The sequence below is a fragment of the Urocampus carinirostris genome, chromosome 17, assembly GCF_059441175.1.
Source record: "Urocampus carinirostris isolate Australia breed hairy pipefish chromosome 17, RoL_Ucar_1.0, whole genome shotgun sequence".
Lineage (NCBI taxonomy): Eukaryota > Metazoa > Chordata > Actinopteri > Syngnathiformes > Syngnathidae > Urocampus > Urocampus carinirostris.
In genome coordinates, this window is record NC_142365.1 from 16,246,826 (window position 1) to 16,264,234 (window position 17,409).

The 17,409-nt window shown below is 37.5% G+C and overlaps 1 protein-coding gene across 2 annotated transcripts in view; it reads right to left on the bottom strand.

Annotated features, from left to right (window-relative positions):
• Positions 1–14,419, bottom strand: part of tpte (transmembrane phosphatase with tensin homology) — a 37,138-nt gene extending 22,719 nt beyond the window's left edge. Inside the window, exons 1-5 of one of the 2 annotated variants that reach the window (XM_088320818.1) lie at positions 14,185–14,419; positions 13,945–14,032; positions 13,739–13,819; positions 11,240–11,287; positions 10,998–11,159 (exon numbers count right to left, since the gene is read on the bottom strand). In XM_088320818.1, coding sequence (XP_088176944.1) covers positions 10,998–11,159; positions 11,240–11,287; positions 13,739–13,819; positions 13,945–13,991 — 338 coding nt within the window. In that variant the 5' untranslated portion in view covers positions 13,992–14,032; positions 14,185–14,419. The remainder of the gene's footprint in view (positions 1–10,997; positions 11,160–11,239; positions 11,288–13,738; positions 13,820–13,944; positions 14,033–14,184) is intronic. The other variant, XM_088320819.1, reaches the window with a different exon arrangement.
• Between the last annotated feature and the right edge of the window lie 2,990 nt (positions 14,420–17,409).

Sequence of the window (17,409 nt, forward strand, 5' to 3'; positions counted from 1 at the left end):
GTCTTTGTTCAAGGCACCTGGGTTTCATAATTCAACCTGCAGCCTCTTTGACACCTGTGCCCTAGAGGTATACTAAACAATATCACAAAACTAACGATTCAATATAGTACTTTAAAACGAAGACATAGTACACTACATCAATTAAAAATAAATAAAAATAAATAACTACAGAACTAAATACCAAGTTAAGTGCAAGAAGGGCATTTATGAGCTGGCTCTCTTCAATAAATTGAGAAAAAAGCAGTTTTGTCCAATGAAAAAGACTGACTTAACCAATTACCAACAGCAATGACGTAATCTCGAAGCGACGAGATCTCATTAGCTAAGATCGGCGTGCAGAAGAATAAAAACTCATACAGCAAAACCAAAGTAACGATGATGTAATGCGTTGAATCTTTGTTAAAGAGGAATTAAATGATAATGACAATTTAAAGGAAAAGTTTGCGTCCCCAGCATGAATGATGCATCTGGGACACAGGTACATGGTGAAATGAGAACACTGAGTGTATACAAGATAATTATACAGAATGGTTTAAAAAGAAAGAATGTTTAAATAACAAAACTAGTCATCTCTCGTTGAATATGCGAATGGCAAAAGGGTAAGAATTTTTAAGACGTGTAGTTATGCTCCTAATAAAGCAGGGGCGAGTAAAACAAAGGAGACGACTGGAAACCGTCCATAATTTCAGTGTCCATCTTTTCGTTGGTTATAAATGGACAAATTCAAAAGAGGCGTAATACATAAAAAGATTGTTTCCTTAGTTTTTCTCATATTCAATAATAGATTACTAGTGGTATGAATGATTTCGAATCATCAGAAATTGAAAGAAGTTTGAAAATGACGACATATTATCACAGGGAAGAAAATTCGAGACTAGAAATCATTAATAACGTAGCTGAAGCTATTTCAGTCACTGAATGAAATATTTCTTTTAAAAAGAAAAGAAAAAGAAAAACAAAGGGAACTAAGACAATTGCGTAAAAACGAAGATTGTTGCGCGGAATAAAAGATTAAGATAGTAATATAAAATAAATACGAGTCGACAAGATAATTCATAAGTGGCAAGTAGGTATTGCTTTATATCGAATCAACAATAAGAGATTGTGATTACAGAGGGATGAAAAGACAATTAGAAATTTTTGACATTGAGTTCGAGTTGGCAGTTTTTTTAGGACAATTGGTTCCACACTGAATTTTTTAGAATGAGTGTTACGTTCGACAAATGATTAATAAATGTGAAACAATAGCTGACTTATGGTTTGGTTAAGTTAAAGTGAAACAATGTCTATGGAAAAGAGCATTTTTGTTATAGAAGACAATGAGAATAAGATTGATCAATCCTGGAAAGGATTAAAGGAATTAAAAATAACGGATTAGTGGATTTCGAGACGATTTTGGTGATTTAAAAATATAACTGCATGGGAAATGAATGGAAATTAATTAAACTAAGATAATGTCTACTAGTACTTAAATTTAGAGAAAAATTTAGAAATTGAATAAACTGGCTAATTTACTAAAACATCTCAGTACGTAAGCACGATGAGACTTAACGAGACTCTAAGTGCCCCTGAATTACACAAAAAAGTTAACCTAGTATATTGTTTTGCTTTAATTCCGAAAGAAAAGGAAAAAGAAACACTAAGACAAACATACAACATAAGTTATTTAAATAATAATAATTTGCTGAAAATTGGGTATGAAAAACTTGAGACAAAAGTGTGAAAAACAACACATTAGGTAGTGTTTTTGGAGTTCCCCAGGGTCTTGAAAAGTACTATATAAATCCAGACCATTTATGATGGAATGGAATATACCTTTACGGACATAGTTACAAAACGGGTTCACATATTGTAACTGACAATTAAATTTGGCATGACACTCCATCTTCAGAGTTAGGTAAAGGTTCGGAAAAGATAAGGTTATAGTTATAATTAATACAATATTTACACAAGAATGTGCATTTAAAATGTTACATACAGTTGAGGTTTGTGTAAATATGCATTTGGTGAAAAATAGTCATTGTAGTGCAAAAAAGTTGTCAGCATTGTGCAAAACATATAACAGTATTTTTATAGATAAGCTATAAAAATAAAAGGAAATTAAAAGGATCAATATCTAATTGAAGGCAAATAAACATAGACATAACATGTTGTTTTGCTTTAGAATAAGAAGATACGTACCACGCAATACATAAAATTTTATTATAGAAAAAGATGCTGAGCACAGGGGTGAACGAATTAATCAGATAGATAGATAGATAGATACTTTACTCATCCCCTGAGGGAAATTCACATTACCAGCAGCATCCCTGAGCTGAGAACAATACAATAATAAAGCCAAAAGAATACAATATACAAATACCCAGTGTGACGTGCAAATGCCCACTTTAGCATGTTATATAGAGTAACTAAATAGTGCTACACAGAATACATATTGCAGTAAGATTCGGTAATGTCCAATGTAGGTGGTGTTGTTTAATGTACGTATTTTTGCGAGATGAAACCCATATCCATAGGATAGAAAGTAATCCAAGTGTTGCAAGGCACTGATAAAGTAAGCAAAAATAAATAAACAAATAAATAAATCACAAAAGTAGCGAAAATAACACGGGAGCTGCTGGAGTGGCTGCCATTCGTGACGGCGCCGGAAGTAACATTATCAAATACATTTTTCCACAATTGGGTCAGAATTAAACCTCTAGGGTTTAATCCAGCCATTCATGTGCAGTAAACCAAAGGAGAACAAGAAATGGGATGGTAAAGTATTACAATAATGTAAATCCTACTACAGAAATTCTATGAAATTACTAGATAACGGAATATAGAGCTTGGAAACCGGGACATAGTATATGGTACGGCTATAATTCTAAAAAGACCAACTACAGAAATTCTGCAAGAATACTGCTACAAAACTACAACAGCATTAATACTAGCGCTACTAAAAAAAAAAAAAAAAAAAAATCCTTCAAAAATACTACAACAGACTTCGAAAATATTACAGAATCTTATTTTGTAAATATTATAAGATACTACTGCAGGAATGGTTGAGTTAAGTGCAGACCGGACCTGAACTCAATCGCTTAACGACCAGTTACTTTTATTCAGCAAAATTGTCCAACGCTCAGGAAAAAAAAACAAAACAGCAACTGGCCTACAGGCAAACAGGAACTCAGACTAGGAATACTCACAAAACAGGCTTTTACTCAGAACGGGCAAGCCCTTAAGAAGGACACTCGCAAATTAGACGGTCGCCACGGCGACCATGCTGGACATGACAGAAATACTACATACGTGCACAGCTACAATGACACAGTTGTACCTCTACTTATAAGTTTAATTGGTTCTAGCAGTAAATATGGAATGATGAAACTATTGTAAATCGAAACACATTATCAATTTGAATCAATTGGATTGAAACGGGATTAGTCCGTTCCGAAAGCAAACGAACCTTGTTGAATCAACTGCAATTGCCCTGAAGGTATGCTGGTGTTCAGTAGGGGTTCATACATATACACAAAATAGATAAACATGAAATAAATATAATGAAATATAACATCATAACTGTAAATGAGAAAAACTGGGTGTGTCCCCAGGCTCGTGACGCCAAAAGTTTGCCCACCCTTGACTTAGAACCATTGTTTTTGGGACGATGGACTGGTGGTTAATTGCGCTTTTAATGACGGATTTCTTTTTAGGTTCTTTTTAAGAAGCAGAATGTTGGAAAAAATTTTTGAGCTGATTGTAGGCGATGATGAAATAGGTCGATAAATTCTCTATAGAGCGTGACGTCTCGTTTGGTTTCATGTTATAGTCATCATAGTTCCATTCCACTCCATTTAGTTATTAGTATCGATACGACGACACACACACACGCACACTGCTGTCGTCTTAATAAAACTGAATCGTCTCTGCACCGCACAACACAGTGGCCACGATCACACTCTCAGTCCGCCCATACTCAGTCATCCCTCTCCTCAGAGCGCCCTAAACCTTGCTTCCTTGATTGAGTAGAAGGACGTGTATAAATAGTGCAATTGCGATAGAAGACAAGTTTGAATTACTGAAATTCCGAGTATTGTGGGATGAGTCAGACGAAAGAGAGACATAGATTGTGAACTTAGGTTTTAACTCAGGGGGGAAGTTGAGACATTCCGTAAAAATAAGTTAAAACCTAGTTTTTTCCGAAATTGATGAAAAATTGTCTTCTGAATAAGCTCTCCATATAACTGTTTTTTGAGATTCAAATTACGAAATTTGGACGGAAAGAAAAATATTACACAGAAGAAATGTTGTAATATTACAAAATTTACAATGATTGTCAAATTGATTAACAAAAATCAATTAAGATAACCATTCACCATTAGCAAATCGCCCACATTGAGAACATTTTGGGATGGTATTTTTCATTTTTGGCAAAATCATTCACTTTGAGCGTGAATTACCTGCTTTCTTTGCAAAATACTGTTATTTTGAACAAGTTTACTTACTGAAGAGATCATATATAGGTTATGATTTTTATAAAAGGCAAAACAAAGAGTGGATCATAACAATAAAAACGTCTTTTCTTGGGTTAAATTGACAATTTAACAATCTATCCTGGTCATCTGCCTCGAGGGGAATGGCCAACAGCAAGATAACACATTGAAAATCAAAAGAAAATGCAAATAAAAAGTGCATACAAATTTTTTCTCGGATGTGATCAATCTACAAAAGAGAACACTCAAACACTCAAATCAGGGTAAATGATTCTGACAGGGATAATGGTTAAACTGATCCAGTGACTGTATTTAGTGAAAAAGCAAAATTTGAAATTTAGAACTGACAATTTAAAAAATAAATTGTTTATCTTCTAGTTAGAATTTTGGGATAGAATGCTCAAAATGGATAGGGCATCTTATAGTGGGGATTTTGATTTTCACTTAAAATAAATATAAAGACGTGCAACCAGTCGGAGTGCCAATGGACTACCAGAAACCAAATGTGTTAACGACAGTACAGACTAAAGTGACGGATAATATGCTAAACCTTAATGTGACGATACAGGCGAGAAGGGTACCGACACGCCAAAGTCCAGAAAAACCTACACCCACGGCGACAGCACTGAAGAGTGAGGTTACAACGCCGACAGCCAAAAATGAGTGCACGGCCAGTACGTAAAATTCGGGAAATTGTGTAGAAGAGGAAAACCATAACCCTAACTCGGTAGTTGTGTAGGCGCATGGCCTCAGTGTGCACTGACTTAATTAGACTAATTAACTTAAATTTGTGTGGGCCATCTGTCTTGTTTTATGTTTTATGTTTGTTCAATGTTGTAAGTGTTTGTATTCTTTCCTGTATTCTTATCTTTCTTGTCTATATGGTTGTCCAGCGTTTAATCGGCCCACGTAACTGAAAGGATTAACAGAAAAATATCGAGGGAAAAGGAAAAAGGGAACAATACAGTACTCATTGAGACGAGAAAAACGTTTTTAAAGAGGTAGACGGTTTAAAATGTATTGTTTTAGATAGAACCGATAGCACGTCTCGTTAGGAATCGAAAACGTTCGTTTTTTTAGAAATCGTTTTGACGCTAAGGGTGTGCAACATAACGTCCGAGAGCCTATGGAGTTCCCAGAAAAATAAATGTTTTTTCAGTTGGAAAACGATGAATTTAGGGGTGAAAAGTCTAGAAAAATTATGTTTGGTTATTTTAGGTGCTTTAGATTATGTTAATGCCAGAATAACACCAAGAAAGGATAGGATAATAACAAAAAGAAAAAAGTTAACCTATTCCGGTTTTCAGTTCAAAATTGGAAAATTAAGGAATGTGAAGACGAGGAAAAATCCAATTGAGTGAATTGGGATGGAGTAATTTGAGATGGAAGCATTGTTGTACGAGAATAGTGGAAAAGCGTGAGTAAATACTTTCTTTTCATTGAATATGGAGGAAAAATTCATTGAGTCGAATAAAAATGAGTAAGATGAATCATTGTAGATCAATGCACGTCGTTTTCACATTAAGTAGGTGAAGCTAAGATAGTAGATTGAATTGGTTTGGAAAGAAAAATAAAAGATAAATAAATAAATAAATAAATAAGTGAGATGGTTATATGTCAATTTCCCATTAAACTAGTGGGCTAAAAAGCATGTGTTAGAGGGCGTAGGAGAAGGGAAAGTTATGTAGAAAATTGATTGTTGGCAGAGCAAGTAAGGAAGTTACAAATACAGAAAGATAAATGTTAGTAAAAGAAGGTAAAAAGGGGAGAGATAGTAGGCATTGAGGAAAAGAGAAGAGGGGGACATGCAAGTGACAAAAAGAAAGGAATGTAAAGGGGAAAAAGTAATTAAATGAAATATTTTTGTTGACAATTGGCCGCAGTAAAGAAAGCATATGTTCCGGGTGGACGTGTATATCTAGATACCATCAAACAACCGAGAGGAATTCCAGAAGAATTTAAAGCTAGGAATAAAATTAAGGCTGGATTAGAATCGATATTTATCTGGATAACTCCGAAAAAGAACGCAGAATGGCTTAATTACTTTTATTGATTTATTACAACCAACGACGTTTTATTAATTACATTAACGAGGCCTTTAGTGCAGTAGGAGAGCAAAGCGATTTTCTCTTAGCCAGTAAAGGAGGCGTGTGTCATATGATAAAGGAGGAATGCTGTACTTATATACCTTTATACACAGCCGAAGCAGGAAGCTTCACAAAAGCACTGTCGAAGATTCGTGAGTTGAGCAATGAAGTGACAGTAAATACTGAAAAGAACAGTATCTCTTTTGATTGGTTCTCGTCTACATTTGGGTACTGGGGTAGTCTGTTAGCGAAAGGGGAAATTATTGTGCTAACTGTCGTAATAATTATGTGTTTGTTGTGTTTCTGTGCCATACCTATTCTTGAAAGAAGAATTCTTAAGACTTTTGGAGAACAAATGACAGTAGTGGCTAATACTAGGGTGGCAGAAGCTCAATGAGCACGGTTAGTGATTAAGTATCCAAGCCTATTCCTTAGTGAGGAAGAACAGATGACTCAACTAGATTCAACGCCTTGAATTTTATCTGGCAACGTTAATAGTCAGTCTACATTACATTAAAAAATGGAGCATCTGCGGAAAGAGACACATATGATGATCTGGACTGAATACGATATCAATTAGCACTATTGTTAAACACGCAACACACTATATAGCACTAGGAATAACAGCAACGAAATATATTTCTGATTGTGATTCTTTTGTTGGTATGTCACACTGCCGGGGAGCAAGCTGCTGTCTGGGATGGTCAGGATGCATCGTCGCTTCCGGGTTTTTGGCTGCATGGAAACTGAGCGTGATGCCTGCTGGGATGAACACTCACTCCAACATCTGACTTCACGACACCCGTTGACGAATACGACAATGCATGGTCTTCAAATTGTTCACGGGGGTCAGGCCAAAGGCCAATGTGGATATCACTATCCAGTCATGCACTCATCTTGGAATGTACCGACGACTGTTACCGAAATTTGTTATCACTCACTTATCAGTTCATTTATTCATTTACCTTTATCACGTACCGATCAACCGTCGACGGTCCGCGTGTATAATCCAGTGTGTACGGATAAAGATAAATGAAGGGGGTGTTAGTGCATGGGTCAGATGTTTGGAGTGTTGGGGGTTTTTGTAAATGAAACATGAACAATGAAAGTTAGAATGATCACAGCAGGCTGACCGCCAGAATTTTATTTTATTTTCGATTCGCTAAACTCTGTCCGTGTATTGATATCTATGATTTGTAATACTTTGCCACTACTCTGTATTGATTTTCAATTTTAATTTCCATTCAAAATGGGAGTATAAACTCCCAAAAGGGGGGATAAGGTAACAGAAGAAAAAAAAAAAAAAAAAAAAAAAAAAAAAAAGGGGGGATATGTTGTGGCAAATACACTTGCAAATGTAGAATGGATTTGCATACATGTAGAAATTTAGAAAGACTTGCTTACGTTTGTGGGAAACGGTCGGGTAGACATCCTTGAAGATACTCTTGGCAGACATTAAGTTTCCTTGAAGATAGCGTGCAAGGGACGGGACGCTCTGTACTTGATACGTGATACAGGACCGCCTTTTGGGGTGTACTCAATCGAAGCCTAATCGTCACTACCAGCTTTAAATACATTGTCATGTTCCTAGCTCTGTGAGATCTTTATTGACGCATCAATAAAGTGACATCTCCCTCCATAACGAAGCGGGCTCCTGTCTATTTCTTTTATCCACTTATGAGAAGACTTTCTCTCGATTATCGGACCTCCAATTTCTACAACATCATTCCCTTTCCCTAATCAAAAAGCTGAAAGTAGTAGAAACAAGACGAAGGGGAAGTAATGGGACAGGTCCAGAGTGACGCTAAGTGGACGGAAACAAGCGAATTTTGCTGAAAATCGGATTACGGAAGTGAACTGCCGTGCGCTGGTGTCGCAATTTAATTTTCGACTTCCTTCATGACTTCCTCAAAAGCAGGAATGTCAAACTCGAGGCCTCACCCAAACTTTCTACTCACACCTAGGCCGACCAGTAAGAGAATCCCAACTCCAAATTCGAAGCCGTTTTTCCAAATTCAGCCTACATAAGTAACCTGTCCTCCATATTAGAATCGCGGATGACAAGTGACCTTTTCTAAACAAAACGCGTTTATTCACCAAAAACCTTTTCTTACCAATCCCGACGCCAACGTTCAGAAGATAAGGCCAAAGTAAATATTTCCAACTCAAAAAAATTTTTTATACAAGGTGAAAATGCTCCGTGTTTTACTGCTTTAATACATTCCCGAAAAATGACATACAAGGTCGTTTTAGTGACGTTTAAACGAGTGATTTATGCTAAGGGGTCGGACATTTTTCGGCACAACACCGATAAATTATAAAAACAACTGAGAGGAACTGAACAAAAATGGCACCGAAAAGAAAATCATAACTCGAAGATGACAAGCTGGTAATAGTGAAATATGAACCAAAAACGGTAATCAAGAAGCAGAAAAAAGGTTAGAAAATGGCGAGAAACTTTTAAGGGACTGGCGAAAAGCAGAGGTGGAGATGAGTCTTACGTAAGTGACGCACAAGCAGAAAGAGGCGCATCATCAAGGATCGAGATTTTATTCGATTTAGTCATTTGTAATAAAACAGAGTTGGTAGGAAATGTTTCTTATGCTATCTTAACTCTAGCACACCGTACATTTTTTCAACCCATTATTCTCAATTTCATTTATGTCTTAAACTCCCTTTCAAGATGACATGTATGTTTTTGGGGTTGAATTTTATCAAATTCATTTCCCCGACTTATACAGTGAAGAAAAAGAGTATTTGAACACCCTGCTATTTTGCTATTTCTACCACTTATAAATCATGGAGGTGTCTGAAATTTTCATCGTAGTTGCATGTCCACTGTGAGAGAGATAAACTAAAAAGAAAAATCCAGAAATCACAATGCATGATTTTTTTAACGCTTTATTTGTGTGATACAGCTGCAAATAAGTATTTGAACACCTGAGAAAATGAATGTTAATATTTGGTAGAGTAGCCTTTGTTTGCTATTACAGAGGTCAAACATTTCTTGTAGTCTTTCACCAGGTTTGCACACACTGCAGGGGGGATCTTGGCTCACGCCTCCACACAGATCTTCTCTAGATCAGTCAGGTTTCTGGGCTGTCGCTGAAAAAGACGGAGTTTGAGCTCCCTCCGAAGATTTTCGATTGGGTTCATGTCTGGAGACTGGCTGGGCCATGCTAGAACCTTGATATGCTTCTTGCAGAGCCACTCCTTGGTTTTCCTGTCAGTGTGCTTCTGGTCGTTGTCATGTTGGAAGACCCAGCCACGACCCATCTTCAATGCTATGACTGAGGGAAGGAGGTTGTTCCCCAAAATCTCACACTACACGACCCCAGTCATCCTCTTTTTAATGCAGTGCACTCGTCCTGTCCCATGTGCAGAAAAACACCACCAAAGCATGGTGCTACCACCCCTACGCTTCACAGAAGGGATGGTGTTCTTTGTATTGTACTCTTCATTCTTCTTCCAAACAAGCTTAGCGGAATTATGACCAAAAAGTTCTGACCACAAAACTTTCTTCCATGACTCCTCTGTATCATCCAAATGGTCATATGCAAACTTAAGACGGGCCTCGACATGTGCATGATTTCACATCATGACGTCTTAGTGTATTACCTACAGTAACCTTGGTGGTCCCAGCTCTTTTCAGGTCATTGACCAACTCCTGTCGTGTAGTTCCGGGCTGATTCCTTACCTTTCTTAGAATCATTGAGACCCCACGAGGTGATATATTGAATGGGGGTCTACTCCGATTGAGATTGACTGTCATGTTTAGCTTCTTGCATTTTCTAATGATATCTCCAACAGTGGACCTTTTTTCACCAAGCTGCTTGGCAATTGCCCCGTAGCCCTTTTCAACCTTGTGGAGGTTAACAATTTTGTTCCCTGGTGTCTTTGGACAGCTCTTTTGTCTTCGCCGTTTTACAGGTTGATTGTATGGGGTGGACAGGTGTCTTTATGCAGCTAAGGACCTCAAACAGGTGCATCTGATTCAAAATGATACATGGATTGCAGGTAGACTTCTAATGGGCGGACTAGCAGGTCTTTCAGGGTCAGAATTCTAAATGATACACAGGTGTTCAAATACTTATTTGCAGCTGTATCACACAAATAAATTGTTAAAAAAAAATCATGCATTGTGATTTCTGGATTTTTCTTTTTAGTTTATCTCTCTCACAGTGGACATGCACGTACGACGAAAATTTCAGACCCCTACATGATTTCTTAGTGGGAGAAATAGCAAAATAGCAGGGTGTTCATACACGTATTTTCTTCACTGTATACTCCAGGTGTGACTTATACATTTTTTCTTTTTAACTGCGCATTTTCTGGCTAGTGAGACTTATACTCTGGAGCAATTTATGGTCCGAAAATACAATACTTAGAAATGTGTGCAGAGCCATGCCTCCTCTTTAGCATTCGCCTCTCCTACCCTTCCACGTAGACCCTGAGGAGAACATCAGCCAGGAAGAAGAAGGAGATGATGAGGGAGACTGTCTCCAGGGAATTTCCCACTTCTCGGCTCCTGGCTGGCAGGGAAATGTCCACGATGACCAGCACGATGTCCACCAGGATTAAGACGACTCCAAAAACGCTTTGACAGGATGGAAAAAAAAGACTGATATTTCTTGGATCCGGCAACGTTGCTTCTTAAATGTGGGAAAAGACACTCACCGGAATCCAAAGGACATAACAAAGGGGGCGATCTTCTTCCGGATATTGCTGAAAAATAAGGGTATTTTACAAAGCAGGAAGTGGAATTTCATTTAAAAAATAACTTCTTAGCATTATAGATTCACAAATATAAGTAAAGGACTATTTCATACAACGGAATCGTCACTTTTCCCATCGGTTACAACATAGTGGACAACAAAATTAGATGCGGATAATAAGATTAAGATGAAAATATTAGGATAGTGAATATTTACAAAAGGGGTGTGAAACATGGGGCCCACGGTCCGGATCAAGCCCGCCAAGGGTTTGAATCTGGCTGCGAGACAACGCTGAGAGAAGCGCAAGAGAAAAATGAGCTGCAGTTTTAAAAATACATCCACCAGATGTGACCAGCAACAGGCGCCACTCCCAAAGCAACCCTAGATGAGTTTCTTTCCCTCTCTTTTTCACTTTTTTACTGTCTTTTTTTCTGTCTCCCTTTTACTTTTCTCTCTCATTCATTTTTCACTCTTTTACTTCTCTCTTCATCTTTTTTTCCAGCTATCAGGTCTCCATTTCACACTTTTTTCATCTCCATTTTTTATTTTCTCTCCATCCCTCTTTCTCATTGTCTCTTGGTTTTCTCTACCTCTTTGTCACTTTTCTTTTTCTCTCTTTATTTGTCATTCTTTGTCTCTTTCTCTCCGTCTCCTCTCTTTATCTCTATATCTTATATCTATTTTTTTTTCTCCATTGCCCTTTCTCTTCTATCTTTATTTCTGTTTTCTTCTGCTTTTCTCCTGTTTGTTCCCCCCATCTTGTGTCTATCTCTCCCCTTTTATTCCTCTTGCTTTTTTCTTTCTTTCTCTCCTTCTTTGTCATCAATTCACTAGTCTGGCCCCTGTGAGTATGTTTTTTCTATAATGTGGCCCCCCCAGCTAAAATGAGTTGGACGCCCCTGATTTACAAGGTAGCGCCTGCAGGCTGGCTTAAGTAGTAGGTGCATCAGAATGAGCAGATTAGCTAATTTAGCAGCAAATTAGCCAAAATATTGTGCAAAAATAGTAGATTGAAGATTTTCGCAAAAATATAGCTGTAAAGTCAAACAAGAAGAATAGATGAAGCCAGCATTAGTACTGAAAGTTTTGCGGAACAATTGAATTAATTTAAAATGTACTTAATGTGAATAAAAGTTGACCTAAATCTTATAGAAACAAACAGCATTTAATGTAAAACAGCTGACATTTTGTTCAAAATGGAAGCCAAAAAAACTTCCTTTTTTCGGAAACAAACTACATCTAAGGAATGAATAGTTAAGCTTTATTTTCCCATTTATAAAATCTATAATTGTCCTTAAAAAGCTTAGAAATGAATACATTCAATCATCTATGGAAACTGCGACCAAAGTTATTTTTTTTTACAGAATTAATTGAAAGAAAAGAGTACTTAAAAATATGAAGAAACAAATGGTAAATGGTCTGAATTTCTATAGCGCTTTTCAAGTCAATGAAGACCTCCCAAAGCGCTTTACAATGTGCTTCACACTTACCCATTCACACACACACACACACCAATAGTGGCCATGCAGCCACACAAGGTTCCGACCTGCTTATTAGAGGCATTAGGTAGGTAAGCAAGTAAGTAAAAAATTAGTTAAGTTAGTAAATAAGTAGGTAGGTGGGTGATAAGTGGGTAAGTAGGTGTGTAAGTGTATAACTACGTAGGCAGGATAGTAAGTAGATAGGTAGATGGTGAGTGAGTACGTAGGTAGGTTAGTAAGTAGGTAGGTGAGTGAGTATGTAGGAAGGTTAGTAAGAAGGAGGGCAAGTAGGTAAGCAATAGGTAAATAATTTGGTAAATAATTAGATTAAAAGGTAAATGTGTACATAGGTAAGTATGTAGGTAAGTAAGTGTGTAACTAGGTAGGTAGGTAAGTAAGTAGGGTGGTAGGTAAGTAGGTAAGAAATTGTATAAGTAGGTAAGTAAGTGTGTAAGTAGGCAAGTAAGTGTGTAACAAGGTAAGTAGGTCAGTAATTAAGTAAAGTAGGCAAGTGGGTAAGTATTAGAATGAAGGTAGGTAGGTAGGTAGGTAAATAGGTCAGTAGGTGAGTAAGTAGGTATAGATTAATTAATTAGTTTACAACCTTAAAGTGTGTGATAGTAGGTGTAAAAAAATAGTCAGGAAACAAACCAAAAGCCCTATCTTTTTAAACGAGGCCTCTTCTCAAGGATTCATATCTTCCTCATGTTGAGGTTTTTGAGGTTTTCCTTGCCCTCAGGTCGGTTTCAGATCAGGGGATGGTTCAACCATCATGTGTGCAGTCCTTGGAGACATTTTGTGAAGAAATGCTATACAATATCTGTATATTATTTGCCCTCATGTAGGTTTTAGATCAGGGGAGGCTGTCATAATAGTCTGTGCAGCCCTTTGAGACTCTTTGTGATTAAGGGCGTCACAAATAAACATGACTTGAAAGTTTTTTTTTATACAATTACTTTATTTGAATGAAATGTACTCACTGATACAAGGTGTCCGGTTCGGCATATTCGTCCCGTCCATCGTCAATTTCCACTTTAGCGTCATCCATCCTGGCCACGCTTCTACAAATGAACCGGATCGAATATTAAAACCGCGTCCAGGTGCGGTTCAAAATCACGCATGCGCAGAAACTCCTACGTCTCGTAATAGTTTGTATTTTTACTTTGTTGTAGTTTTTCATGCTCACCCATTGACTCCCCATTCCGAACCCGGGTCGAAGTGGACCGCGGTCATGACTTGAAGAAACTTGCTCCAAATAAAAAGCGGCGTGCAAACTTCAAGATAAAAACGTGCAGAAATCGTGTATAGGATAAGCTCGTAAATCGGAACCCGTTATGTAATAAAAAAGGAGAGAGAAAAAATGGCCGCGGGAGGCATGCAACAAAGGCGGGTGCAAATGGAAAGCTTCAAGTTTGTCTTGGCTTACCGTCGGCAATGACATTCGTCCGAATCTGTCTTGTGACTCTCAAGGAAGACGGTTCAAAGGTTGAGCGGACGCTCGGATTTTTATTCCCTCACTCCTCATTTTTTTGTGCAAACGCAGCGTTTTTCTTGTGTCTTTCGGACTTCCTGGAGATATTCTTCTCTTTCCCCTTCTCATTTCTTGTAAATGTTAAGCCACCTCCTCTTGCATCGGACATCTGCTTCTCATTTGGGCACAAAACATATAACGGTCTATTTAAAGCATGGATCGGCCACCCAAAATGCCAAAAGAGCCATATTGAACCCGGAAACCAAAAAGACAAAATGTGTCTGGAGACCAATGTTCCCTGTAATTTTCCTTACGGGTCTGAGCGTTCACACAAAGTCGGTGAGCAACGCTTGAAACAACAGTGAGCCACCCTAATCCCAAGTGTGGCAAGATAATTAATGATCAAACATGTCCAAAACTTGACATCAAGTTACATTTTGCTGAGTTTCCGGCAATGCAAAATGATTTTTCTCTTTTGAATGAATTGACTCATGTACTATTGCAAAGGTTGTACGGCCTACAAACGTCGTTTGTTCTTACAATTCTTTCACAAGATATCCATTTCTTTTTATTTCCTGACATATTTTGTCACATAATATTAACATTTTGGGGGGCGTATTTAGTCGAATGTAAGATACAGAACTGTACTAAATCACATTTTTAGTGGAAGTACAATGTTGGCAACAAGATTCACTTGATATCATTGGAAATTATTTTAATGCAACACAAACTTTTTCTTCTTTTTCCGTGTTTTTTTCTACTTTTTAAAAAAATTCATTTAAAAAAAATCTCATTGTGTTTATTTTTTCCGAGCTCTTACTTTTTTTCTTTTTGTTCTCTATTTACTTTTTTCCTACGTTTCTTTCTTTTCTTTTTTTTCTGTCTCTTTTCTAAATTTTTTCTTCTTTTTTTTCTTCCTTTTGTTTCTTTTTTTCTCAGCTTTTCCCTACTTTTTCATTTTGGTATTTTTTTTCTTTTTTGTTCTATTTCCCCCTTCCTTTAATTCATTTGGAGCATAATTTTACATCATATTTGGTCATGTAGGGATTAAAGAAGCAAAAACAACCTGAAGAGCCGTTTAGGACCCTAAAGAGCCGGTTCCTTTAAGTGAGCCGAGCCAAAGAAGCCGGTTCCCGACAAAACTACTAACTTTACTTTTCAACTTCGTTCGACATTGACTTCAAAATACCGCATTTAGGACACAACGTCAGGGGAACCCGTGTATTTTTACCTTTATGCACTGTAACTTTGACTTAAGTCGCAGCTTAGAGGAACACTGCTGGAGACACAAACAATGAAAAACTTTTGAAGGATTTTATACATTTAAATAGTTAGGAATTAAATATTACAAATGTATTGTTGACCAAATTGTTTGAATTTGTCATCTGACTCCATTAACCAAACACAACTTACATTCGCCTAACAATGCATGCTCATTTCTTTATGGAAAAATGAACCATAGACCGGCATTTCGACACGGGGGCATATATATTTTCTTAAAGTATTTAACTAAGTGAATTCCATCGAATTAGCCGAATTATTGTCGCTCTTCGTCGAGCCTCTCTCTCGATTGTCCCTCGCAATCGATCTTCTGAAGTTCTTCTGCCCACGTCTTTTCACCGGCTGGCGCGCCGGTTCTTCCCGTGGGCGTGCTGACTCCTCTCAGGGGCGTGCCGACTCCTCCCATGGGCGGGCCAGGTGCCAGCTTCACCACCTCCTAGCCGAAGGGCGTCGCGATGTCTTAAAAACTCATGTAAGCAGAGCGCTTATCTAAACAATGCCTGACGTCCTTGTGCGTCTGGCCTTCTCCCGTCAGCACTCACAGGAATTCTGTTATCAAAATACGTCTGATGCATTCCAGACAGCCTAACCTTCTAATGTACCTTGAAGAAAAACAGTCAGTGAATCTCTCTACTGCATCAAACTGAGCATATGTACTTACTTTGTTGTTAATTTTATAATATCTGTCAAATGTATACAACATTCAGAATATAAAGGATTTTATATGATTGAATACAAGTTACAATCATTGAGTTTAATGCGAGATATTCACTGACTGGGCTTTAGTTCAATGACACGGCACGCTGTTACAAATGCAGAATATTTTGACCAGGGAATTTTGATAACAGGACTCTGACCGAGGACGGCAGGCGTTGTTTTGAGAACAAGGCGCTGTGTTGTGAGAACGGTGGGCGCAAAACAATTCCTTGGCACGTCCATGGGAGGAGCTGAGACGCCATCTTGCGGGGAGACGTGGGCCAAGAAGAAGAAAGGAGTTCAGAGAGGGCTTCCAAGACACTCCAACGTCACTAATTTGGCCGTTTTCGATGGAGTACACTTATTTAAATTGTTAATGAAATGAAATCTACCCCCGTGTGAAAATGTCGGCTTTCCTGGTCATTTTTCTCTCATGAAACGAATGCGCATAAATTGTTGGGTGAATGTAGGTTGTGTTTGGTTAATGGAGTCAGATAACTAATTTGAACAATTTGGTAAAAAGTACATTTTGATATTTCATTCCCAACAATTCGAAAACATTTATTTATCATTTAAAACAATAAAGGGTTTCATCATGGGCGTAGCTAGCGTGTTTTGGAAGGATTTTATACATTTTACTATAAAGGATTTTATATGATTAAATACAAGTTCCATTCACCTAGTGCAATGAAAAATTATTTTTTAAAAAAGTACTTTTTTTTCATTAATAAAGGCTTAAATATGATGGAAAAACGCTAGATTGAAAAAATAGAAAAAAACTTAAAATGGTTGAGTCCATTTGATTCCCCCGCACTGCATGTCGTATTTCTGTAGTATTCTTCTAGTATTTCGGCAGTGGTGTTTTTGTAGTATTTCCATAAGGAACAAAGAAAGATGCTGAAAGAATTGTTTGTGTTGTTTATTTGTAAGATAAAAGAAACGTGTTCAGATGATTGAGCTATGTTTTGAATTCTTCACAGTCCGCCTTGTTGTGAGTAAATAGGTGCCACATTCTGTTTGTAAGGTTTATTATTGCTAAATACGGGGAATTGCAATGGTTTGCATTTCTATAGCACTTTTCAAATCAATGAAGACTTCCCAAAGCGCTTTACAATGTGCTTCACACTTACCCATTCACACACACACTCACACACCAATAGCGGCCGTGCAGCCATGCAAGGCGCCTACCTGCTTATCGGGGGC